General features: G+C 45.5%; 2 protein-coding genes across 2 annotated transcripts; one reads left to right on the top strand and one right to left on the bottom strand.

Moving 5' to 3' along the window:
- The first annotated feature begins 4,755 nt into the window (after positions 1 to 4,755).
- LOC131282259 (dual 3',5'-cyclic-AMP and -GMP phosphodiesterase 11-like) lies at positions 4,756 to 24,560 on the top strand. Its single transcript, XM_058311672.1, has 17 exons — positions 4,756 to 4,816; positions 7,427 to 7,614; positions 7,663 to 8,000; positions 10,357 to 10,588; positions 10,677 to 10,819; positions 13,470 to 13,620; positions 18,834 to 18,989; positions 21,097 to 21,297; positions 21,372 to 21,533; positions 21,615 to 21,773; positions 21,856 to 22,032; positions 22,102 to 22,466; positions 22,532 to 22,720; positions 22,796 to 23,021; positions 23,095 to 23,178; positions 23,351 to 23,633; positions 23,703 to 24,560. Exons 1-17 carry the CDS (start codon positions 4,756 to 4,758, stop codon positions 23,990 to 23,992), a joined length of 3,405 nt encoding a protein of 1,134 aa, XP_058167655.1. The 3' UTR covers positions 23,993 to 24,560.
- LOC131282260 (CD63 antigen-like) lies at positions 15,150 to 16,514 on the bottom strand. Its single transcript, XM_058311673.1, has 4 exons — positions 16,434 to 16,514; positions 15,926 to 16,114; positions 15,639 to 15,812; positions 15,150 to 15,569 (listed from the first exon to the last, which is right to left on the bottom strand). Exons 1-4 carry the CDS (start codon positions 16,512 to 16,514, stop codon positions 15,150 to 15,152), a joined length of 864 nt encoding a protein of 287 aa, XP_058167656.1.
- Positions 24,561 to 25,063: the final 503 nt, after the last annotated feature.

Genomic DNA, 25,063 nt, shown 5'->3' with positions numbered 1-25,063 from the left:
ATGTGATCATTTTCCTTCGGTCAAGTTGTGTTGCGGCCACCATAACATGTGCCTTTTGCAATACAAGGTTTCCCCGGGGGGAATGTGACCACATGTTCTACATTGCATTGTTTGTGAAAATGGGTAAAAAATGGAACAAACAAAACACGCCAAATTGAGAAAAACTGTCACTCGTCGTCTGTGGTGTGACCAAGCTCCACGTTCTGGTTCGTTATTGTCCAACGACATTAAGAAGAAATGCAAACGGCGGGTGAAAAACAAACACCTATTCGCTATATTCCGAACGACGGGAATGTCCGCCGGTGGCTGGTGTCCTTGCTAGCGTCCAGGAAAAGCTCATGCTTTACTCCGATTCGGGTACGGTTGATGGGAAGAAGAAGGAGATGCCTTTGTGCTGCCAACACCGCAAACAGGATGATGATCGTGAACGATTTTGTGGTCACTGCAACAACACTGTGAGTGACAAAGAGGACACTTTTCCCGAGGCCTGACCGTGTCTGGCGATGCATCCCGATTTTCTGCAAGCGCCCGTTTGGCTTCGCTTTCGTTTTCCCTGGAAATGATTTCGCGGCAGGGAAATAGGTACGCGTCGGAGGCGGAAGGAAAAGCGTCGAAATAACACAACATCGCAATCTGGTGGCAAATTAGCAACACCCATGTCACACGCAGCACGTGCTGTATATTTGCTCAACCAGTGGGTTGGTGATTTTTTTTTCTTTTCCATCTCCTAGTTTTTCCCCACGCTTTTCCCATATGGTGGCACTATCTGTAATCCCGTTGGCGTAATTCGTCACCATACTGCCCGGTTTTCCACTCGACGTACGGGCGGCGTATGGATGTGAAAATTGTTGCCATAGCGCTATGGGGCATTATTGATGGCATCCCCTCCCCCCTTCCTCCCCCACGATGTCGCAGACGACTTCCTCCCACCGGGTGGAGGAGGCCGCACGGTGATTGGATGTGATGTTTAGCAGACCAACTAATGCCGCGCCAGACGGCCACGAGTCGCTGGCACCGATGACCTATCGATTGGCGACACTCATTCGGAGCTGCTCTTCATTAGTGCCATGCATTTTTTTTTTCACTCCCCCTCCACCCACAATAATGTAAATATGTTACGGATAAACAATATTTGCTCGGGATATTTAAATCAATCGATAAGCTTATGGAGCTTATGTGTCTTTAAAACCACTGGGTAGGGTGGGGTTGACCAACAGGAGGTTTTTTAAACAGAATGCGTTGATTTGGTAGTATAATTTAGTGATTTTCTGCTCAACATTTGCATAAGCATTAGAATGTAAAACATGACTTCAATAAACTAGAGTAGACCGGTCAATAGATTCACGAATTAACACTTCATTGAACTGTATTCTTTATAAAACCCCACTTACAAAAACATTTACCAGTAGATATGAATATTCTAATTTCTTCAAATCAGGCTAGTTGTTTTTTTTTCAATTATCTTTTTTAAGAAAAACATGTGTAAAATTTTAAAAAATGAATTATGTTTTGCAACAGTTAATTAAAATTTTATTCAACTGTATTGCAAGAAAACCCGATTTGTAAATAATCGTACAAGTTGATAAGAAAATAATCAATTTCCTCTAAACAAATAACGATACTACAGCGATTTCAATAATTTCCTTTAAGAAAAATAGTTACTACTACAAATTTCGACAAGTTCATGCTAAAAAAGGCGCTCGGTATGATTAAAACCCTCGCCTTTTAATGAAATGAGACTTTCGTTTCGACTTTCGTAATGAAATCGTTTGATGTTGGTTCATTTTCAAACTCCTATGTGCCCCGTTTAGCACTTACCCCTTGACCTCGGAAACCTTTGACCGGAACCAGTGGCTCGGCTTGTCATCCGAAACCCATTCGAGCGAATTGATTTTTCCGCTCGCCATTCGATTGAGCTCGATTGCCTTAACTGATTATGACAGTCCAAAAGGATCCGTGTATCTTGGGTTGTTTGGGGGAGAGGGCTAGGGGACACGCATAAAAGCGGCCTGCTCGAACGTCTGTAAGCTTTTCCGTGAATTAAACATTCCATCCACTGGCTCCGGTTGGCGTTGGTGGTGGTCGCACTGGTTAAGTGCATGAAGTTGAGGAAGTGAGAAAAAAGCTGACAGTGTCGGTGGTGGAGGGCTTAGTGGCGATGCAAAGCGAGCGACCACCCGCGCGATCGATCGATTGGCATCGCGCGGCAATCACTTAAGGGGCATTTCACTTTCAAAACTCGCATCCTCACATTCGCATGCGAACCGCATTCGTCCGCCATGCTGGCGTCTTCGGCCATGTTCGCCATCCTCGAAGGTTGTCTTACGAGCGCACGCTCTCGTCGCGTCGGACGTGTTCCGTTTCCGTTCCGTGACTCCCCTTCCCTCTCCCCCAGCAGGCGACAGGCAAGTGTGGCCGGCCGTGCGGAATACTAATGAATGAAACGCTGGCCCGAGATCATCGCGCCCAACGCCACCCAGCGCAATAGTTGCCGATTGCTATAAAAGCTCTAATGTTCCCGGCCCATGGATCCCATTTGCCGAAGTGTGGCCCACCATTAGGCGGCGCCGTGGCCGTGTTGGTGTTTTGTTGTTCGCTTTTGCATGTCACACATTTTGGATCGTCTGTCATAAATTGAAAATTTAATCGTCCACTTCCCTTTGCCGGGGGTGATGCAATAATAACTAATGGCCCATCCCCTCAGGTAATCCATGGCGAACCGAATGGGATGGAGGCGTTAATTTATTTTCTTCACCCTCGAGTGTCTTTCGTTCGGCTAGCAAATAAAAATAAGTCTTCGCTCCGCCAAGACTCTTTGGGTTCTTGGGCGACCTTCGCACCGGTCCTGCGCACCGTTTTCGCCCGTGAGCCACCAGGCGTCTCCATTAAACTTTCCATCATCCGGGTAGAACCGGGGCGGAAAAATGGCCATCGCGTGCCGGCACACCATCAATCGTCGCGATCGCTGCCGACCCTTGACAGGACGCTCGCCGGGTTATTTACCGTATAAGAAGTGCCCCGTCGTGCGTTTCGGCGGCGAAGAAACTTCACCGCGAAGTGCATTTGCAGACGCTGGGAAACTGTTGGAAACTTAGAATAGAAAAGTAGAAAAGAGTCCAATTTCAAGTATACGAGGGAAAAGCGACCAAAAAACAGCCAACAACAGGAATGATTGACAAGATAAGTGTAAAAGATGGCAGAAGGAATGGAAAGCGATAGTTCATTCATGGCACTCTATCATTCTGAAACGATCATACTTTCTGGACATGCAACAAAAGGATCACTTAAGGACGTTTCTTAGCTAGTCATTCAAATCAATAATCGTTTCTACAATTTATCATTCACATTCAGTAAATAAGTTAATTAAACATCGTTTTCGATAGTAGCTACAAGAAATGCAATTCATTGGAAGTGAACAGTGTTATTTCAGTTCCAGGTGTTTTTTTCTTCTTTATTATATTACGAGAATGTCATAACTTATCAATGACATATTTAAAGAGTTACAACACAGTTGTTTAGAAGAGTTTTGGGGTTAAATTATTTCAGCATTCGTAGTCATAATTGATTTTCAATCAACTACTTCCTTGGAAATTAATAAGTATCAAATTTGGTCGATCATCTAAAATCATTTTAAATCAATAATTTGTTATATTATCATCAAGGAAAACAACTTGTGTATCAGATAAACATTTATAAATCTTTCGATTGTGTGAAGCATGTTCGTTGCTCTAATATTGCCTTCTGCAAGACGATTTACCGGTTCATTCGATTGATTTTCTCAATAATCATTTATTTTAATGGTCTCACGTTCTTTTTCCACACCTGAACCACAAGGATGTGTTTGTCCTAAGTACTTTATTTTCAATCAGCGGGCGAAGCTTTTAAGTACAGCTAATGTAACGAAGTACTTCCCCAGACTTGGTTGACGTTTTAAATTTTATTTATCCATTTCAATATCGATGGGATTATGCTACAGGGGAAACTTCCTTTAGCCATTGACAATACTTTCGCTGGAGTTTTCGAAGTGTTTTTTCCTTGACATTCATGCTCGCACGCACGCACACACGCACTCACCTTTTATCAGCCGAATGATAATCAAAAGAACATTAATCGATGCTTGAACGGCAACAACATATCACCAAGGTGTTTACGGGGCGTTGTGTTTATTTTATGTTATTTTTTTTCCCCCTCCTCCGTGCTTCTCCTCGTCGACAGGCTTGCAAAAGCTGCGCAAAGTTAAATTGAGATTACGGTCCGAACGGACAAACGACGTCGTGTTAGTTCTTTCTTTTCCTTTCCCTCGTGCCTTGTGAAAAGACAAACATTGACGGGGAAAAGTCCCGTCAGCAGCAGAACACTCTGTGTGTTTGTGTGTGTGTGTACCAGCCGAAACGAAATTGAACGTGTGTAGAGAACGATAAAGCTCAACCGTGCCGTGCCAGCCACCAACCGCCCTGTTACCACCCGTTACCACCCCGTTTTCCCATGACCAGTCGAATGTGTAAGTAAAATGAAGTGCTATTGCTTCCGCACTGCGCCGAACTGTGTTTCCGAATATCGTCGTTGTCATCGTCGGGGTGGTGGTGGTGGTGGTGGTGGCGCTGTGGGAAAACCATCCTGCGAGTCATCATCGGGCGGCAGAAGTAGCGGGAACCGGCAGCGGCGGCGGACCCTGCGTCCCGGTTGTTGCGTTTATTGGAAAATAGTGCCGGAAACGGAGCAAACTTCCTGCGATCGGCGCCATAAAGGGCCCTGATGGGCCAGAGTGCTAGCATGTGTCGTTTCAATGGTTGTCGTTACAAGAGAAACAAGCAAGGTAATTTCCGCTAATCTGTACCCCTTACACCAGCCGCGAGCTCCTTTCCCTTTCCCTCCATTCTTTTCCCAAAGGCCAAACACACGACCCTGGTGGTGTCCCTGAGGGTTGTGTTCCGGTTCACTTTTCGGTGATGATAAAAAGGAAAAACCACCAACCGTACAAATGCCGTGCAATTTCTTGCAAGTCAACACACACAGCGGGAGCGCAAAGTTTATGAACTTTGCTCGGCGAAAAACGATCATAAATTATACTTTAGTTAGGGTTTCCACCTACACCTGCATTTTGGTTGGAGCCCACGTTTGCGGGAGACTAATTTGTTGGCATTTTTCCATCGCCCGCGTGGGACGAACAAGAAAGCTACCCGAAGGATAAACACGCCACAATATTTCTCGCTTACTGTTACACCGAGCATCCGATTTCCTCAAGTCGGGTGAAAATATTCCAACGCAATCGCGAATCGTGGCTTCGATTACGTCCAATAAATTGCTGTTTGCGTTACGGTCGGTTTTTGGTGAAGTTATGATTTGGTTATCGAGTCAGAACCGCTTTCCCAAAATCGGTGTGCCGGCGTCGCCAAAAGTCAAACGGTATCATATCACCCGGAGAAACGTTGACAGGTGGTTGGTCTACTCGGGAAACACCAAACCACCACTAGCCGACCATTGTTCGCTGGAAATTGATGAGAAGACATTCTATCGTTACATTTCCATTCGATTGATCTTACTTCACGGTTCATTTTCCGGCCGGGCTCGCTTCCGAACGGCCTGTTATGCAAATTCACCGGAAAGAAAAACATTACGAGTTCAATTTTACAAACCATCTCCGCTTACTGTCCCACCCCCCACCCACCGTTTCTCGGACGCTCACCTTACTTCACTCAAACAAATTGAAATGTCGACAGCGATGATAAGGCGCCCGGTTTTCCCGGGGTGAAGCAAGTGAATCGAGGTGGTTTGAGTTACCTGAATTGGCGGAATGGTAAGACGATCTCGAATTGACATTGGAACGGAGCAGAATAGATCAACTTTCGTACCAAACCATCAATAATTCAGCGTTTTTCACCTTTCTGGCTAAACAATACGCCGTTGGGAAGATGTGTATTTTTGTTTGGATGTTGAAAATACCCGTTAAATAAAGTTTGATACTTTATTTAAATTTTACATTGTCCATTTTGCTTCACAAAAATTAGCCTAACTATGTATTATGGGAAATTTAATATTAAATAGTGATGGCTTACAAGCTCTTTACCAAAGAATTAGTTAGACAATAGGATGATACTATTTTTGTTTGTTAAGCTGGTATCTGTTTTCGTTCTTGAGGTGTTTGTAGGGATATGGGCAATAGTTTTTCCTTTATTCTTTTAATTTTTGCTTTGAAACAAGAATTTTATATGGTTTGTTTAACAATTTATGTTGTTTTTCAAATCCCATATATGTTATCTTTTTTTTTAATTTTAAATTACACTCCTTATTTCCAAAATACAAACATTCTTAGCGTACTTTCTTTAAATAATAATTTTCTGTTATGGCTTTCCCTTTAGGCGTTGTCCTACATCAAAAAAGGCATTTACTCGCGTACGTAGATTCTTGTCTTGTCCGATATGGAGTCCATTTTCTTGGCTGTAGTCTATTCCAAAACCAGCTTATGCAAAGCACAGAAACATTCAATGCGAGATCGTAGATTTAACTTACTAATAGAAGAGAGAAGAGGAAACACAGAAGAACCTCCTTGATAACAGCCCGCAGCAGCCGGGCCCCCGTTTGCTTAGGATGTTGTGGTTGAAAACAGTCTCAGTATCGGCATGCGACCAGCAGATTTTCTTCCCCTCAGAGTTAGTCTCCTTAGTCTTGACCCACTAGGTTGCACGATGTTATCTCACGCGGGCCCATTTTAGCTTTCACTCTCGTAAACTAACGATCGTTTTGGGGAACCTCCACTAGTGTGTTCTGCTTTATGTCAAAATGTAAACATACTTCACTTTTCTCAATTTTATTAAATTATTTATCTCTCCCCCAATACTCTTTCGTTATTACTGGCCGACTTAAGTAACCTTTTAGGTCTATATATTTACCACGCGAAAAGAAAAGTATGTTTTCAATCCCCTGCCACATTTACGACCGCCACTGTACACCGTGCAGATGTTCCACGGCCGCTTTCTCCGGCGGATCGTATCGCATCGGCGGTTCACTTGCTCGAGCGCTCACGACCAGAAGAATGCAAACATTTATCATGCACATTACGCTCGAGTAGACAGCCGGAGCCATGGTGCTGGGATGGGTGGGTTTGTGGTGTGTGTGTGTGTGGGAAGGCTTATCAGCATTATTACGGTACGGTAAATTCTTCTGCCCATCGTTGGCTGGTTCTTCCTTGGAGGGCGCAAGATGAAAGACGCGAAGGACATGAGTGAATGAGTGAGTGAATGGGTGAATACGGGAGGAAAAAGGCTGAGATTTCTTCTTCTACGACACTGCAAATCGCTTAATCAAGTTAGGTGTAGTGTGTGTAGGGTTCTTCACTTTTTAAAATTACGTACGTGTGTGTTTGTTTCCCTTTTACACCGTTTTTCATTGTTTCGCTTTCTTCACTTTCTCTTGTCTGCTTTTGTAGGACTGCACTTGCGCAGCATAGAGGAGCCCCAAAGCAGGATGCCCACCGAGCAGGGGGGCACAGTGGGGCTCGATACTACGTTGGGCTCTCGTTCTGGTGTCCCCCTGCCGCTACAGCTAGCACCGCACAGCAACCACCACAGCAACAACCACCACCAGCACCATCACCATTTCCATCACCATCCGCAGGCGGGCCAACAGCAGCAGCAGCAACAGCAACAGCAGCAGCCCGTCCAGCACCTCCACCACCTGCACCACCACTACGCGGGCGGAGGGGCCGGAGGCAGTGGCGGTAGCGGATGCAGCGGCGCCACCGGCTACGATGCCGAGTTCGCGCGCATGGAATCGTGGCTGGACGAGAACCCGGAGTTCGTGCAGGACTACTTCATCCGCAAGGCGACGCGCCACATGGTGGACGGGTGGCTCGTGTCCCACGCCACCCCGGTGACCTCGGGCGGTTCGGCCAACAGCAACAGCAACAGCGGCAACAGCACCAGCGTCGACTCGCCCACCCACGGTCCGCCGAACCAGCCGAGCTCGTCGCGTGCCGGTTCCGGCGCCACCACTCCCGTCAGGTAGGGTCAGCGGGTCAACGGGACACAACAACAGGGCCCCCAATTAGTCACCAGTCAGCTGGCTGATGTCGCACCCACCCACACCTTTGGGTACCGACTCACTTCCAGCCGGAACGGAACGTCCATTCGCCGTATGTGTGCCTTATCAAACTCGTTTGAAGCCCACCTCATATCAACCCTGACCTTCGTCGGTCGGACACCCTCCCATCGCTCCCGACGACGACCCGCTGCGAAGGGTTAGGTATCAATTTGTGCCCTCGCTCGCTGGTGGTGTGGACTTAACCTCAAATGTGCAATCTACCCTTCCGAGAGCTGCCGGAGGTGGCGCTACACCAGGTGTAATGGAACACGGCTCGGGACTCGGGTCCGTCGGGTCTTATGAATATTCATCAGCAGCGCAGCAACAATCCCGGGCGATAAGCGCAAAGGACGAGACGTACCGCCGTCGGTAGCGCTCATATACGCTCAGGGACGACGTTCCCTTTTCGGTAGACACAAAGGTTTTATCCCACAACCGCGCGCGGTTCACTCTAAACGATGCTGCTCGTCGGAACAATGGGGCACACGGAAAACCTACCGAAATTACGTTTACGCACGGCCGTTGTGTTTGTGTGTGTGCGTTTGGTGGTTTACCTTTTTCGCGAAGGCTAGGTTATGCTCGTAAGTGAAAAATCCGCCGGAACATACGGGTTTTGTTATTTTTTTTTTTTTTTTGTAGACCCGAATACAACGACGGAAGCACAATGTGGCATGCTCTTTTGTTCAGATTGCGGTCGCCTATTTGTTCCGGTAACCGACCATTTTCATGATGAGTTTGCTGTGCTTCTATTAAACCTTTGCCAAAACATAAGGGTACACGACTAAGAATAGCGAAACTAACCGAAAACTGTAGGCCAGAAGACATACATTTAAAATGAACACGATACTAAAAGAGAGGCTTTAATGAAGACCTTAGATAAATATGTCGAGCATTAGGAAGAAATGGTAGTTAATGTAATTTTTTGAACATTAAACCCGTTGTACTAATAACTTACAAATAAGAATTATTGTTGCGTATTCTTGGTCAGTTATTTTTGAAGGACAGTTTTACCTAATTCATTTCCACCGTCAAACTCGCCCAGACAAATTTTTTTCAATCGAATCAAAAGGAAGAGCAGGAAAATTAGGTACATTCTGTCGGTTGGTACAAGCAATTAGCTCGAGGTACAATAACTTACCCTTTATCAACCTGCTCCGATCGATGCTGCAGTCCGGTGTCACATCGGCAACCATCACTCCTAGCCTGTAAACGGCCACACCTGGACCTACCTGCTGCTTCGGGCGCTTGTGCGATCCTTGTACACGCAACATTTTTTGTTTTTTTTTTCTAAAGGTAGATAAACCAAACCGAAGAAGAAAAACTACCTCCTTTTGCGGTAAGCCAAAGGGTAGGAAAACTCCGACCCAGTTTGGGTAAAAACCCGGTTGCCACAAGCGATGCTTTCACCTTCGATAAAGGTTAATTGAAATTTGACGGCCTCCTCCAGTCGGTCGGTCGGAGGAAAATGGTGGGGAGGGGGTGGGGGGGTTGGCTCGCTGCCAACAGGCCAATTACGAGCTGGTGTAGCAAGAAAAGTTTTCCTTTCCTTTTTTTCTGTCCGACTGCACCACCCTTCCCGCGCGTTGCGGTCGAGTCGAATCCAAAAATATCATTTTCCCTTTAACGAAAAAAGCGGCAAAACACACACAAAAAAAAACCACCCCCTAATTGCATCAGAATGGGAAAATGTATTGAACAGGCTCGTTGCAGATATGGTACACGATCGATGGGAAGCTTTTATAACCTCTTTTTGTTTGGGGCTATTTCGTTCTGTTGCGTTCCGAGCGAAAAACCCGACGCTTGTTATCCACGATGTGTACGCCGTGGGTGCCGTCGTGTCGTCGTTGAGCTTTGATGTTAATATACAAGGCCGAGATAAAGGCGTACCAGAGAGATCCACATCCACGGTTTGTAGCTGCAAGCATTTACAAAGTTAATTACTCTACGTAACAGAGTTTACAATCAAATTATCCGATTTTTTATCAAATGGTAACGGGGCATACTTTTTCTAAATTCAATTTTCTGTAGGTTGAAGCATCTACATATTTTTAAACAAATTATGTGTGACAACAACGATTCGATAAGTTTTGTATAAAGGTGCTTTTTGAGGCATACTCTTGGGCTGTTCAATTCTTTGACATTAGTTCACTACTCAATATTGTATAAATTCTCATTATGCACTTTTCAAGTGACAAATACAATTTGTAATGCCCATTAAAATTATACGTTTTTAGTTTTATCCAAGCTAACGTTCTATCTATTCTTCTTCGTTTTCAGAAAAATATCCGCCCATGAGTTCGAGCGCGGCGGTTTGCTTAAGCCCATCGTCAACACAATCGACGGCACGCCGACCTTCCTGAGCATAAGCCCGCAAAATGAGTCCGCCAACTCCGGGATGGTGCAGTGCTGCCCGAACGGGGTCGCCTACTGCGGGGCCAACCTGCGGCCACTCCGTCTTTCGCGCAACGAACTCAAGCAGCTGGATGAGCGTGAGCTTATATTCGAGCTGGTAAGAATGGTTTTTCAAAACGTTGATCGTGTGGCATTGAACTGAACCGGTTTCTTTTTCTTCTTTACTTTCCGGCACACCCCCGCAGGTGAAGGATATCTGCAACGATCTGGATGTGCGCTCGCTGTGCCACAAGATTCTTCAAAATGTGTCAATTCTGCTGAACGCCGACCGTGGCTCGCTGTTTCTGGTGCAGGGCAAGAGCACCTGCGGTGGCGATAATACCAAAAAGTGAGTACTTCCCGAGATGCCCGAGATGGTAGTACTCTAACTGGGAAAAAACGAAAAGCAGAACGAAAAGCACCGATCCTTTAAATTGCACAAATAACATATTCATCGTTCGGTGAGACACGATCCCCATACTCACAACGGATGAACGATTGGAACAACATTCGTTGTTCGTGGCACCGCTTGTAAAAGCTCACCTCTAAAGCCATGCTTTACGCAAATGGGGCTCAAGTGATAGCGAGCTGTCCTCATCACGAACACCCTGGCACGTGCACACCAGGATACAAATAACGGCCCGACGAAGGAGTGCGTGGTGGTTCTATTTTTGATTTGACACACACCCAAACGCCGCCGATTGTGGATGCGGTAAGGATTTTTTATCAATTAGGGTGCGGATTATGTTTCCATCATTTGGACCGAGCGCCTTACGTCAGGAAGAGAGACCAAAACACGACGACCTCGTTATTTCGCGCACAACACTCCGAACAAGTGCACGGCACAGGAGTTCGTGTGGGATTTGGACTCATTTCTCGGGAAGAATAACTTACCGGTGGAGGTGTTTGTGTAAACACATTTCTTCCGTGCGGCTGGGACTCGAATTTATTTTCATAAAGTCTTATAATTGAAGGCAGAAAAGTCGTATCATTTGACACCACGTGACAAGTGAAATGCCGGGTCACGGTGGGTTTATATTTTCTTTTGGCAAAATGTGTCTCCTTTCTGCTCCATCATCCATCCATCCAACTTTCAACTTTTCGAAAAGTTCGAGCTGGATGCTTTCCAAGTAAAAATAAATCAAAATCTTTTGCTCCTTTCCCAGACACCTTGGATGAAAACAATGATAATTTCTGCGCAATTTCAAATGATCCTTTACGTTACTGCCTACTTTGTTTTTTTGTCCTTCGTCTAAGTTGCTGTGACTTATGTTTATGAAATCGTTTCGAGTAAACTGCCTTTCCCCAAAAGGTTCGTTACCATGTTTTCCATTTGATTATTACTCTCTTGTCGGTAGCACAAATCAGGTTCTCCGATATTTGATTTCCCCCGTATCCACGTAACCATGCTGCAATCTGTGTGCGCCTAGAAATGGTACGCAACACACCACTCGACCAGTATTCTTTTCATTAGCCCGTCTGCTCGTGCCCCCTAGCATCAAAGAAGCGATGACATTCCTTTCGAATCGACCTTTTTTCTTTCTTGTTCGCTCGCTTCTAACCAACCACCCACTCCGTCGTCGGAACATGCTTGAGCTGGTTCCGTTCCGTAAGGTATGTGTCTGGGGTTGTTTTTTTTCTTGTGTTCCACCAGCAGCAACAGTAGAGATCCTTTCAACAAAACACACAAACAATCCATCACGACGTGCCAGCGATGATGTGATGTGATGAACCTTTCGCGTACCATCAAGTACCATTCACTAATGAAAATATATTCAGAGAGAATTTTTTTCCTATTACTTGTTCCTTCCTCATACACACACACACACATACGCACGCGCGCGTCATCTTGACGCGTGTGGTGTTTGTGCTTATGCATACGGCCGAGAACAACAGACATGATTGTCCTGTATTGTCTATGATTCTGCGGATCGTGAGCGGGATGCTTTTCCCTTTTTTTTTAACTCTGGAATGTCCTTGGACTGGTGATGGATCCTTTTTTACTTTTGTTTGCTGTTTTTCTCTTCGTGTGCTTATTTTTTGCTTGCGAACATTGCTGCAACAATACGTTTGGGGGTAGTCACTGAAGTTTGCGCCACTCCAAAAATTCTCTGCCATCCGAGCGACGCTCGGGATAGGTCGTCCTCCCCGTTGGTTTTACTTTTTTTCATGCTTTTGTTGATTATAATTAATGAGCTGCTGTTGGCAGCGTAAGTAATCAATTTTCATTTCGCTAGCGCATCGGCCAGCGCCATACAGCCTGGGACTCCTCGTTGCAGGCATGTGTGCGACCTGCTGGTCGGACGCGGAGAAGGACTTTAAATCCGGTCCGGGGGCTGTGGTACGTGATCCCTGGTTTTCCTTCGCCCTCCTTCCCCGCCAAGCCTTAGAATGTGGTCTGTATTATTTCCTAGACACTGCGCGACAATCCACCACCCTTGTGTGCGTGTTTTTGTTGTTAAGCCTGTGGTGTATCCGCGAAAGGAACCGTATGCCGCGGTAAAGACATATTTTATTCATAACGGATGCTACCTCCCGCCGCGAATGAATTCTTCGGAAGTTTTGTTGCGAGCATAATAAATTGCCCATAAACCTTCGGCGGGAATAGCTCCACCACCGGACCGGGACCGGGCGGTTCAAATGGTCCCATCGGGGTCTGAAAATTTATCGGTAGACAACAACATTTACTCACACACACACACTTATACTACAAGGACTTTCAATTTCCTGAATATCAAACAGCGATGATAGGAAGGATCGCTCATAATTTATCAACTCCCGGAGAATTTGGTGGCCTTTCGGATCAACTCCTGTGGTTGGTTTTTGGAAGCAGCGAACGCAGAAGTTGGTTCTTCCAATATCTACCCTGCCCTGGACCGATGCCGTTCGGGGTAGATCCCATTTGCCGATTGCGCGGATCAAACGCGTCATACGACGGACGAACTCTGAACACGCTGGATTCATCGAACCGCTGTCTCTTTCTCTGTCTCTCTTTGCAGATGCTTAGTGTCCAAACTGTTCGACGTGTGCTCCAACAGTACGCTTGCGGAGATGGAGCAGCAGGACGAGGTGAAGGTGGCCTGGGGGACGGGCATCGCCGGACACGTGGCCGAAAGCGGAGAACCTGTAAATATACCGGATGCTTACCAGGTGAGTTCATGCCGTGCGTGTGTGTCTGTGTGTGGTTGGAACCCAGGGACGGAGGAAGTTAGTCCGATTGAGTGTTTATTATGCCGTTTGTTGAATAATTGATGGGCCACCCCGGGGTTCCATGCTGCCGAAAAAGCCGTACCCTTTGGGGCTCGCTACCGTTGGGTTTGCAAAGCCGTACCTGTTGATTCGGCATGGAGCTAGGTTTGTTTGCTGGCCGCTGGCGAAATCCCACTCTTGCGGTCCGCCAGCTGCCGGGCACACACCGTTCCGTACGATGGGAAATTCATTTTCCCTGCTGGTCTCAATTAGAATTAATTCTCTCAACTTCGAGCGAACAGCCATCCTCGCCACCGAATGGTGATGAAATTTATGGTGGGAAAGGACATGCCGTACAGGTTAACCGGCTGGAGAACGGTTGTCGTGTAGCACTTACTGGTGGGGCTCGTGTGGGATGGAACTATAAATACGTTATGGCGCTGATTGAATGCCGAATCATCAACGACGAGTATCTGTTAAACAATAAATAAGGGGACTCATCAACATCGATCAAAATGATTTCGTTTGCCGTTAGTCTTGTAGGGCTTTTGGCGTACGCTAAGTGTAAGAAATAATAAGAATGTTTGCAAAGATTTTAATTTACTAAACTATTTTTCAAGTTGCGTTAAAAATATTTAGATAAATCTGATTACACTGGAAAGGTTATTGTATAAGGTATTACAAAAAATAGCAAAAGAGTAGAAAAAGTGCCGCTGGCCCAACAAGAAAGTTATTCCTGAACGGCTACTGTTTTGTCCATAAAAGCTTCGTACCATTTCAATTCCGAGGCCTCGTGCAAATCGTGATAATTTAAACGGTACTCTAACGAGGCATAACTACTAGTTTTCGAAATGGAAGGATTTATTCGACATGTTTAAGTTTATTTTATTTATAAAAAAAAATCCTCACAACTGTTCATTCCTACACATTTACGTAGGACGTCGTTTACGATGCAAGAACCGATTGCGCTCATAGTTCGACACAATAATCATTTCAGTGCAGCTAGATTTATTGGAATACTGATACGCACACATTAGAAGTAATTTTATCAAATTTACTGAAAAAAATTGAACTTTACTGTACAAAGATACCCCGATGATTTATTGCCGAATTTAGTGTACTAATAACCATCCTGAATCAACAATCAAACAAGTATAGTATCCAATTCTGACTAAGAGGATTTTCAAATGTTTACATTGAAGTAACATGGGAGGATAAATAAAATATTCCCTTCCGGATGTATAGAATCTTCCAGGACAGCTAGCAGGAAAAATCTTCACTTTAGAGAGAAGCTTCATCGTATGATAAAGAGGGAGTAGAACTCTAAACTGCAAACAACTATATTTAATGCTAATATTTGATTTATTTTTATCATCACATTTATTGAACATAAAATAAGGAATAGTACATTGTTCGGTCGCTCGGGACAGGGATATCAACGTACAGCTACGCCCCCGGCAACTAGCCCAACTCTCCTGAATCCATTTAGTTTAGTTGACACTGGGACTGGTGGGTAGATACTTGTCCGGATCGACGTTCGCTTCCGACTTTTCCATTCCGGTGTACATCGGGTCGACGGGGGTTTTCGTCATGATGCCCAGGCTCTGCTGAAGGTGCCAGCGCCGGGTTGCCCGCAGCGTCTTGGTGCGTCGAATCGCACGGGCCAGCATGAAGGCGCACACCGAACCGAGAATCTGCACGAACGCCACCGCCACGGCTCCGGTGGCAATCAGGATCGAACCTTGCGAGATCAGCCACGAAAGCCGCGAGTAGCAACCGTAGGCACGGGGCATACACTCGCCGCCCATCGGTGGCTCCGCGCAGCACGTTTCCGGGTATTCCATCATCGTTGAGTTGGACGGCAGGAACTGGTCCCAGTCGGTGTAGCTATCGACACCGCAGCACTCGAGCTAACGAAAGGATCGATATTAAATGGAGGTATTTCTCAGACTCCTGTAAAAGGATCGCTTTCAACTCACGGTATTCTGCAGCATGTCGATGGAATTGCGGTACGATCCCGGGTTCTCCTGGTATTCGGCCATCGAATCGAAAATCTTCTGGCGAACCATGTTGCTCACCTGGCCCCGCATCACGAACGCCGCGATGGCTGCAGATACTTGCAGCACAAACACGATCAACAGCAGGATCGCGTACTTCCGGGTGAAATGTGAACACAAAGCACAGCGCCATTAGTACATCGGTTATCTACTTCACTCGGGAAGTCATTTTGTTTCCCCCACAATCAAACCTCTCCTGTATTACTCACCACATTGATCATGGCCGTGCTTTCCTTGAGCGCACCGACACAACCGAACAGCGCGATGACCAGCAGGATGACACCGATGGCGATGAGCAGGTTCGGTGGCACGTAAAAGTGGGAATCGATGAAGCTTCGGAAGTCATCGAAAAGATTTCCGATGGCTACGGCCATCGAGAGGAGCATGGCGGCCACTACCTGCATGCGCGTATTTGTGTGTGTGTGGGTGGGCGAAAAATCGAAGCAAATAATTAATCATCATTGCACTCTATTCTAAAGGGTCGCGAGGAAACGAAGGTGCACGTTTTCATGTGACCTTATTTCTGCTCTCCCGGTCTCTTGAGCCATACATGGACATCGTTTTAATCCGATAAGAAGATAAGGTCGTAAATCCTTTCGGCGATCTTCCATACGGGCTTTTCTATTTGTCCCGCGATTATCTTTAATTTATTTATTTGTGACGGGGAGTGAATTCTCGTAGCTTTGGCTCTAGAATACGTGAAAACGTAATACTCACAGCAAACGTAACACTGATGGTAAAGATCATGTACTTCACACACTTCATGCTCATATTGAGCTCGTAACGTTCGGCCGCCATATTGTCCAGTTTGCTTTCTTGATTTCACGTCCTGGAAAAAGAACACTTGTCATTGAATAGTTTTAACCACAACCAGTTTATCGGTGGGAAAGGTATTGAATACGGCTTCCTCCGCACCTTGGATGTAAAATTTATTTCCCCTCCTCTGGTGAAAACTCAAAATAATCTCCGGAACAATTCGAACGTTCCGTTGCAGTCGTCAGCAGCAGGCAAACTGGAACGCAAATTGCGACCAGCTCGATAACGCTGTGGCAATGGTAGATATGGGTGGTGGGTGCTACTTCTTGTGATATCTTATCAGTGAAACAGGCTGGTCGCTTTGCGCAGCCAAACGTTAGATGTCGCCCTAAACCAACACCAGTACCGACGGCGGGTCACGGGTGTAGTACAACATTCTTACCAACCTTTTGCCAACCCGGACGGCGGGTTGGTTGGAGGTTTATTTCTTATCAGCGATTTGGGACCTGTTATGTACCTATACACCTTCTGTTAGGTGCAGCAAGCTGCTGAAGTTGTGGGACTGGGAAAATCGATTTGCCCATGAATGTTTGTTTCATTATTTTCACATCAGACGCAAGTGGACACTGTGGACTGTAATCTTAAAACCGATTGCAACCACTACCAACTTAACAATGGCTAGAGTAGTTCAGAGCAGCTTTGTGAGGCTTGCTACTTCTCATGGGTTGTTCTAACGCCTTCGGGGAAGGAAGTTACGAAATAACTCTAGAGACTGAAAGAACTTGCGTTATTGTTTTATTATGCAGCATACAATAATACGCCTGTTTGGAAGGGTTGAATCATAGCCCGCTTTGATACGTTCTACAACTACATGCCTAGAGTCTTTGGGTACCAACATTGGTGCCTAACTTGGGGACTTACCAGATTAGTGTTGAGTAATGAAATCAAACCCTTCACCGATAGGTATCAAAATGTAGAATGTTGCACACTCTTGACATAAAAACCTTATCAAGCATTTTCAGTGACGTCCGGTGATTATAGCTGAAACGTGCATCTCCAAACCAACGTTTATGAATCATGGTTTCAGGTCCATCTGAGTACATTGTGATGATAATTTTCACCATAAATCGTAACCACCTGGCTGAGGGTTAGTTTTGAGCCTCGTCACCGTTGTGTTGTGTGGGAAAATGCAAATTGTAATAAGAAAATGTAATAACATAATCCAATATTCTTCGGTCGGAGTGCGGTCGGCTATTATTCACTTGAGGGATTGCCGCACGACAATAAACTCTAGACTAGATGAAGCATCCTTCTCCTTGGCTTGTGTGTTCCACTTTTTCCCTGTCTGGTAATGGGTTCTTCTCCGTAATGGCTAGCTTTAATCCTTTGTGAGCTCTACATGCACACCAATGGGAGCCTTCGCAGGTTGTCGGAAAGATTTTACGTACACCTACCATACGGCTGGGAATGAGTTGCATGATGAAATCCATCCAATTGCCCTTTACCATGCTCTCAGTTGTTGATTCAGGGTGTTCTGCAAGTGTAGGCCGATGTGCATTGATTCGATATCGGGTGGCCAAAAGAACCAATTGCACAATCTGACCAAACTCAATTATGATGGTTCGATTTGTTCGTCTAGCATCGTTTAGCTGGTTCTAACATACCAAACACACCCAATCCGGTTTGAAACCTGGTATCTGGTATTATTTTTGGATGGACGGAAAACACTCAAAAAAAAAGGGAAACAAAATACACAAAACTGGAAGCTATAGTTTTGTGAATTTTTGTTTCCCTTTTTTTTGGGTATTTTCCACCACTCTCCACGAACAAGCAAAACTAAAATAGCATTCGTTTCAAATTATTACCGGGGGTAGTATTTTTACTCCCATTTTCCCCGGTCTTGACGCCAAAATGGCATCATTTCCGGGAATCAAATTTCATTTCGAACCGCCATTGCGTTCAATGGAAATGACGGTGTGCATTAGTGGAAATGCATAATGCACGTCGTTTCATTAAACCCCGGTATATGCTGAGTGTGGATAATTTGTGTGCAATTGTTTATTGCATTCATTTGATACGCAAAACATATTTTGCACTTCGATTACCGTGTTTCATAATGGCTGAATTTAATAATAAAAATATTATTCAGTGAAACGAAAATACGATTGGCAGAGGCTTTATCCTCTTCTTTTCCTTCGGGGGGTTTCCTTTGTTTAATTCTTTGGTGAACAAAAGTTAAAATTTATAATAAGATTTTCAAATCTGTATTTGCCAAACGATGTATTGAAAAGAACTGAACAATAAACAAAATATGATAACATTCTGCAACACCGTTTCACCATCTTTTATTTATGGTTTTAGGATGACCGTTTCAACCGGGAAATCGATGTACAAACTGGCTATCGTACAAAAGCGTTGCTCTGCATGCCCATCAAGGATGCCTCCGGGGACGTCGTCGGGGTGGCGCAAGTGATAAACAAACAGGGTGATCAATGTTTTACCACGGCGGATGAAAAGGTAAGTGTCACTTTTTACCCTTTTATTTGCAAACTTTAGCAACGCTCTGCTCTCCCTCGTTGTGCCTAACGGACCGATCTCGAGTACCGGGTTGCACTTCTCATCCAGGTTTGCATGCGACAAAATGCCACCATGGGAAAAGTACTCTACCCTGCTGCGGCAACTTTTCCCCATGATTGATGGAACGTTACGTCTCATCCGTCCAAACGGTTTTACACTCTCTTGCTGTGTTTAATTTTAAATTTCCATCCATCAAACAATCGAACGAAACCGGGACGTCAGCGATGGCTTTCCATATCAGCTTTCCGAAAGCCACGACACTTTGATTATCAATTAAAATTAAATAACGCCAGAACATTACCGACACGGACACCAACAAAACACGAAAAGGCTCTCGATGTAGCAAATTTTCAAGCAAGATAAAAAACAGGATTCATAAAAATTGAATTATCCTTTACCTTCCGGCCATATGCTCGCGAGTTACGAACGGATTGATCGTTCGGAGGTGGGATGGATGGTGACTAGGCAATCTGAATGCAAATACTCTGTTGTTTTGTTGCTATTTGATGAAACATAATAATTTTACGAGAATAGAGAATTGCTGTGGAATGTGCTGGGGAATTTTCACGTTTAATGCTTGCTTGTCTATTTTATTCCACTATAACCGATCTGGATTTGCCTCCAGTAAGTGGAACTCAACAAATAAAAAGTCCCTTAATGCAACCTCAAAATAACAAAGTGTGAACTGAAAATTTAAAAAAATATTTCCAATTTTAAAATTATACCTTTTCTCGCCAAAAAAAGGAGATTATAAAACAAAAGGAAACCCCCCAACACGCCCATCTCATTTCGGAGTCAATGATGCGAGGCAATATTAATCCTTTTGGACAGCACAAATGCTGTGCTTCTCAGGCCATTCTTTGACCGGGACAAACGACGGTGGCATCGAGCCGCGGTTTTACATAAAATTTTACGATTTTACAGCACTGGAAAAAAAGAAAATAAATACCACCAGCCGTGTGGGAAGCGGATCGACGGCTGTCTCGTGCTGTTGCACGGAAGCGAACCATCGAATGAATATATTTGAACATAAATAAATTTACGACAACACCCTTCGAGAGACCACCATGGAAAGTTATGTTTGTTTTTTTCACGCCGCAGCTTATTCAGACAATTTTTTTTTGGCGTATACATGCTGCGTAAAAGCTCTCTGTTTGCATCATCGTCGGTTGCAACCATCAATCCTTTCTGGGCTGAAGGGAAAAGGAATGTCCGGAAGTTGGGCTACTCGAGCTGGCCGAGTGGTGCGATTCGATTATGGCGGTTTTCCCACGGGTACGATCGCACTTAACGTATTCGTTTTGTTTTTTTTTTTTTGGTCCTCTCAAATGGACAAATTGATAAGTCCTGTTCCGCGGGCAGCCGGATTTGCACGTACATCTAGAGATGAAACTCTATAACCCCGGTTCTCCTTCCCTGCTGTGTCCGCCTTGAAATATTAAAATCATTTTCACAACTGGAAAATGTGCTTCCCGCCGATCTCGTTCAACACATATACACACGCTCGACCGAGACCGGACAAAAACGACGAAAAGCACATGAGTGGGTACTTTTTCATTCGAAAGTGCAGCCAACGGAAGCGTCGAGTGGAACAACACGCATGGAAAATTCATGCTGAAAATGAGATTAATGATGGTGCTCGAAAAGTACTGCACGCCACAACCCGGAACGTTTCTCATCACGAAATGTTGTTGATAGTGGCTAGCAGAATGGAATACAAACGACGAGTTGCAAAAAAAAGGAGAAACAGAAAGAATTTGAAGCGCGTCCCGTGGCGAATGCAGTTTATTTATTTATTTATTTATTTATTTATTTATTTATTTTTGGAAAATCGAATCGAATCGAATTGTTATGCGACTCGCGGACGGTTCCGGTTCGGGCCAGTAATGGAGTCCACTTCGATGCGAATATAAAGTGCAACCATCGAATGGTGTGTTAACTACCCATTTTTCATGAGCATGAGTCCTTTTCCACATATTCGTGGTTATTTTCGGTCGTTTGTGATGTCATCTGTTTAATGTTGCCTTGTTTTTTTTTGTTTTTGCAGATATTTTCGTCGTACCTTCAGTTCTGCGGCATCGGACTCCGGAATGCGCAGCTGTACGAGAAGTCCCAGCTCGAGGTAAAGCGCAACCAGGTGCTGCTCGATCTCGCCCGGATGATCTTCGAGGAGCAGAGCACGATCGAGCACATGGTGTTCCGGATACTGACCCACATGCAGAGCTTAATACAATGCCAAAGAGTGCAAGTGAGTAACGCCCACGGTCGAAGATGTAAGCTTCCTCGTTGATTTATACTTTCTTTTTTTCACTTTTCCACTAGATCCTACTGGTGCACGAAGCGTCGAAGGGTAGCTTCTCGCGCGTGTTCGATTTCGAAGCCAACGATCTCAGCGGGGAGGACGGTGATGCTCGCACGAGCCCGTTCGAGTCCCGATTTCCGATCAACGTCGGAATCACTGGCTACGTGGCCACCACCGGAGAAGTAAGTGTGGGGGTACTTTTTGCTACCCGTTTTTCGATGCACCCTTCTTACCTTTCGCCGTCTGTTCCTTTTTTCTTTTAGACTGTAAATATCTGTAACGCGTACGAGGACGACCGGTTCGATCCGAGCGTCGACGAGGGGCTCAACTTCCGCCACAAAACCATCCTCTGCATGGCTATCAAGAACTCGTTAAGTCAAATTATAGGTGTTATACAGCTGATCAATAAGTTTGATGATCTTGTAAGTGTCCCGTGTGTCAGGCTGTCCTTAAACTTATCTTTAATTAATGTTATTTTGATTTGATTTTTACAACGCATTGAAGACTTTTACCAAAAACGATGAAAACTTCGTCGAAGCGTTTGCCATTTTCTGCGGCATGGGAATCCACAACACGCACATGTACGAGAAGGCAATCATTGCCATGGCAAAGCAGAGCGTCACGTTGGAAGTCCTGAGCTATCACGCCTCGGCAACCATCGACGATGCGTACCGGTTACGGGTAAGCAATACAGTAAGCGCTGCTTTCGATCTTTCAAAATGCTCATGTTGAATTGGTTTCCTTTCGTAGCAACTGAAAGTGCCATCGTCGGCGTTCTTCAAACTGCACGACTTCAAATTCGACGACCTGTCGCTAGACGACGACCACACGCTGAAGGCGTGCATACGGATGTTCCTCGACCTGGACCTGGTGGAGCGGTTCCACATCGAGTACGAGGTCCTGTGCCGGTGGCTGCTGAGCGTGAAGAAAAACTACCGCAACGTGACGTACCACAACTGGCGGCACGCGTTCAACGTGACGCAGATGATGTTCGCCATACTCACGTCGACCCAGTGGTGGAAGATTTTCGGTGAGATCGAGTGTCTGGCGTTGATCATCGCTTGTCTGTGTCACGATCTAGATCACCGTGGGACCAACAATTCATTTCAAATCAAGTATGTCCTATACTGTACCCTGGTGGCTTTAAAGTTAGTCTGATATTTTTTTTTGTTTTCATTAGAGCGTCATCACCACTGGCTCAACTTTACTCCACCTCGACGATGGAGCATCACCATTTCGACCAGTGCTTGATGATCATCAACAGCCCCGGCAATCAGATACTGTCCAACATGTCGTCCGAGGACTACAGCCGGGTAATACGGGTGCTAGAAGATGCCATACTGTCGACCGATTTGGCCGTTTACTTTAGGTAGTATTCTTTTGCACCTCCATTTAGCTTCTCTTTTTCAATACGATCGTCTCCTTCCGATTCTCTTCTGTTCAGGAAACGGGGAGCCTTTTTGAGCTTAATCGAACCGAACCGAGGGGAAATGAACGCATGGCAAGCGGAGGAGCCGCGGTCCCTTCTGCGCGCAATGAGCATGACCGTCTGCGATCTGGCCGCCATCACGAAGCCGTGGGAGATCGAAAAGCGCGTCGCCGATCTGGTGAGCTCGGAGTTTTTCGAGCAGGGCGATATGGAACGGCAGGAGCTGAACATCACACCGATTGTACGTTCGTTAGGTTCGGAATCCATCCATAGTTCGCTCATAACTAACTGGTTTTTTCTTACTCCTTCAACAGGATATCATGAACCGAGAGAAGGAAGATCAATTGCCGATGATGCAAGTGGGCTTTATTGACTCAATCTGTATTCCAATCTACGAGGTATGTAGCTATACCTAATAATATATCTGGGACACTCCAAATGTTAAATTCAAGTCATTTAACCATACAAGATTCTGATTTACTGCCAAGCGGAACTCTCTACTACTCCCTAAATAATCACCCAGTAAAACCGTCAGTTGGCCCATTACTAATTGCGCTCGATTTCTTTTAGGCATTCGCTTCCCTGTCGGAAAAACTGAATCCCTTAATCGAGGGCGTACTGGAGAACAAGGAGCACTGGCTCGAGTTGGCCCAGTCGGCGAAGGAAGCGTACGCGAACAACAACAACACGAGCGAAAACAATAACAACAACCACCTAAAGCACCACCAACATAACCAACACCACAACCACCACAACCACTGTACGGAGCACGGCGAGAAGGCCAACAACAAGCAGCCGGAGGACGGAGGGGACTGTCCGACCCCAAAGCGCAACTCGCTCGGATCACCCACAAGTAATGGAACCACGAGTAAGCTTTCCCCTCCACTCGATTGTACTGATAATGGTCACCACCATAGTATAGATATCGGCGGTCACGACCCGACCAGTACCACCGGTTGCACCAAGAACATAAAGGAAAAGATCGTCGGACGGGTCGGGGTCGATCTCGCCTCCTCGCCACCGTACGGAGAGAAGCTATCCTACCTGGTCGGCCAGAAGGGCAACGGATGGGTGCAGGGTGACAAGGTGCGGCTCATACGACTGTCGTCTTCCGATGGCAAAACGAGCGAACTGTTGCTACTGACCGACGATCAGCGGCAGGAACAACCGAAGTCTCCACAACAGCGGGACGAGACGGAACTGTTGGAGTAACAACAAGAACTCGCCGGAGGGTCGAGTGTTTCGAACTTTTTAACTACTAAGCAACACCAATTCCAGATGTGATTTCCGGATCCCTTTTACCACTTCCTGCACAATTCATTTTTGTTAAGAAAAACTGACTATTTGAACAGAACGTTACTATAGGGTAGACAGAAGCACTTAGATTCCACGATTAAAACTAGTCCCAAAATAGTTCCCAGCATATTCCTGCTCTCTCTCTCTCTCTCCTTCCCTTACCTCTCTCATATACCTTCGCCTTCCGGTTGGCCGCGGGATGTTGTGAAAAATATCCTCGGTACACGCAGAGATATCATCAGCCCATCCGAATGACCATGTTTTTCGCTTTTAAGATCGCATATTTATCATCCACGTATTGTATACTTTCTAGTGTTAATAATGTAATGTGTAAATAGAATATTCTAAATAGGCAATTGTTTGTTAATTGTTAAATTTGTACAATCGGTACTAGGCAAGCACACATGCATCGTCCTTTGGTTTCCTAACGCTTCGTACATGTACCCCACAAACACTACACTGCATAACTTTTCGTACCGGTTAAATTTAGCATTATACAGATGGAAACGAACAGTTACAGTAGCGCTCTATTTTGAAAGAAAACGAAAGAATTTGTGTGTGTGTGCTATGAAGAAAGTAGACAAGATGGCAGGGGCGAGTAAGAAAAAAGCAACCGAGGAACCATAACTCCAGCACTAGTCAGCAGCATAATTTAATGTTAGTATTTGTGGAGGTAAACGCTGCGCCGTGACTGACGCCGCGGTTCCTCCTTCACTATTCGTATGTATCAGAATGATCGGTTTAGGCATAGTAAACAATCCCGCGAACGGATGGATTTTCAGAACCAGTGGCATACCGGAATAGTCAACCAGAAGAAAGGATCCTACACTTGTTCGGTACGGACCATCATAGATACTTGTATGGTAAAATTGTTCTAATTGTTAGCACCATTTCGATGTGTACAGTGTGCCCAATGGCAACGACTGCACCAGTCCCTTCGACGTTCAGTGTACGGGTGTTTGTGTGGGACGTTTAGAAGTGAAACGA

The sequence above is a fragment of the Anopheles ziemanni genome, chromosome 2, assembly GCF_943734765.1.
Source record: "Anopheles ziemanni chromosome 2, idAnoZiCoDA_A2_x.2, whole genome shotgun sequence".
Lineage (NCBI taxonomy): Eukaryota > Metazoa > Arthropoda > Insecta > Diptera > Culicidae > Anopheles > Anopheles ziemanni.
Note: the sequence above shows the minus strand (reverse complement) of the source record. Positions and strands in the feature narration are given on the sequence as shown.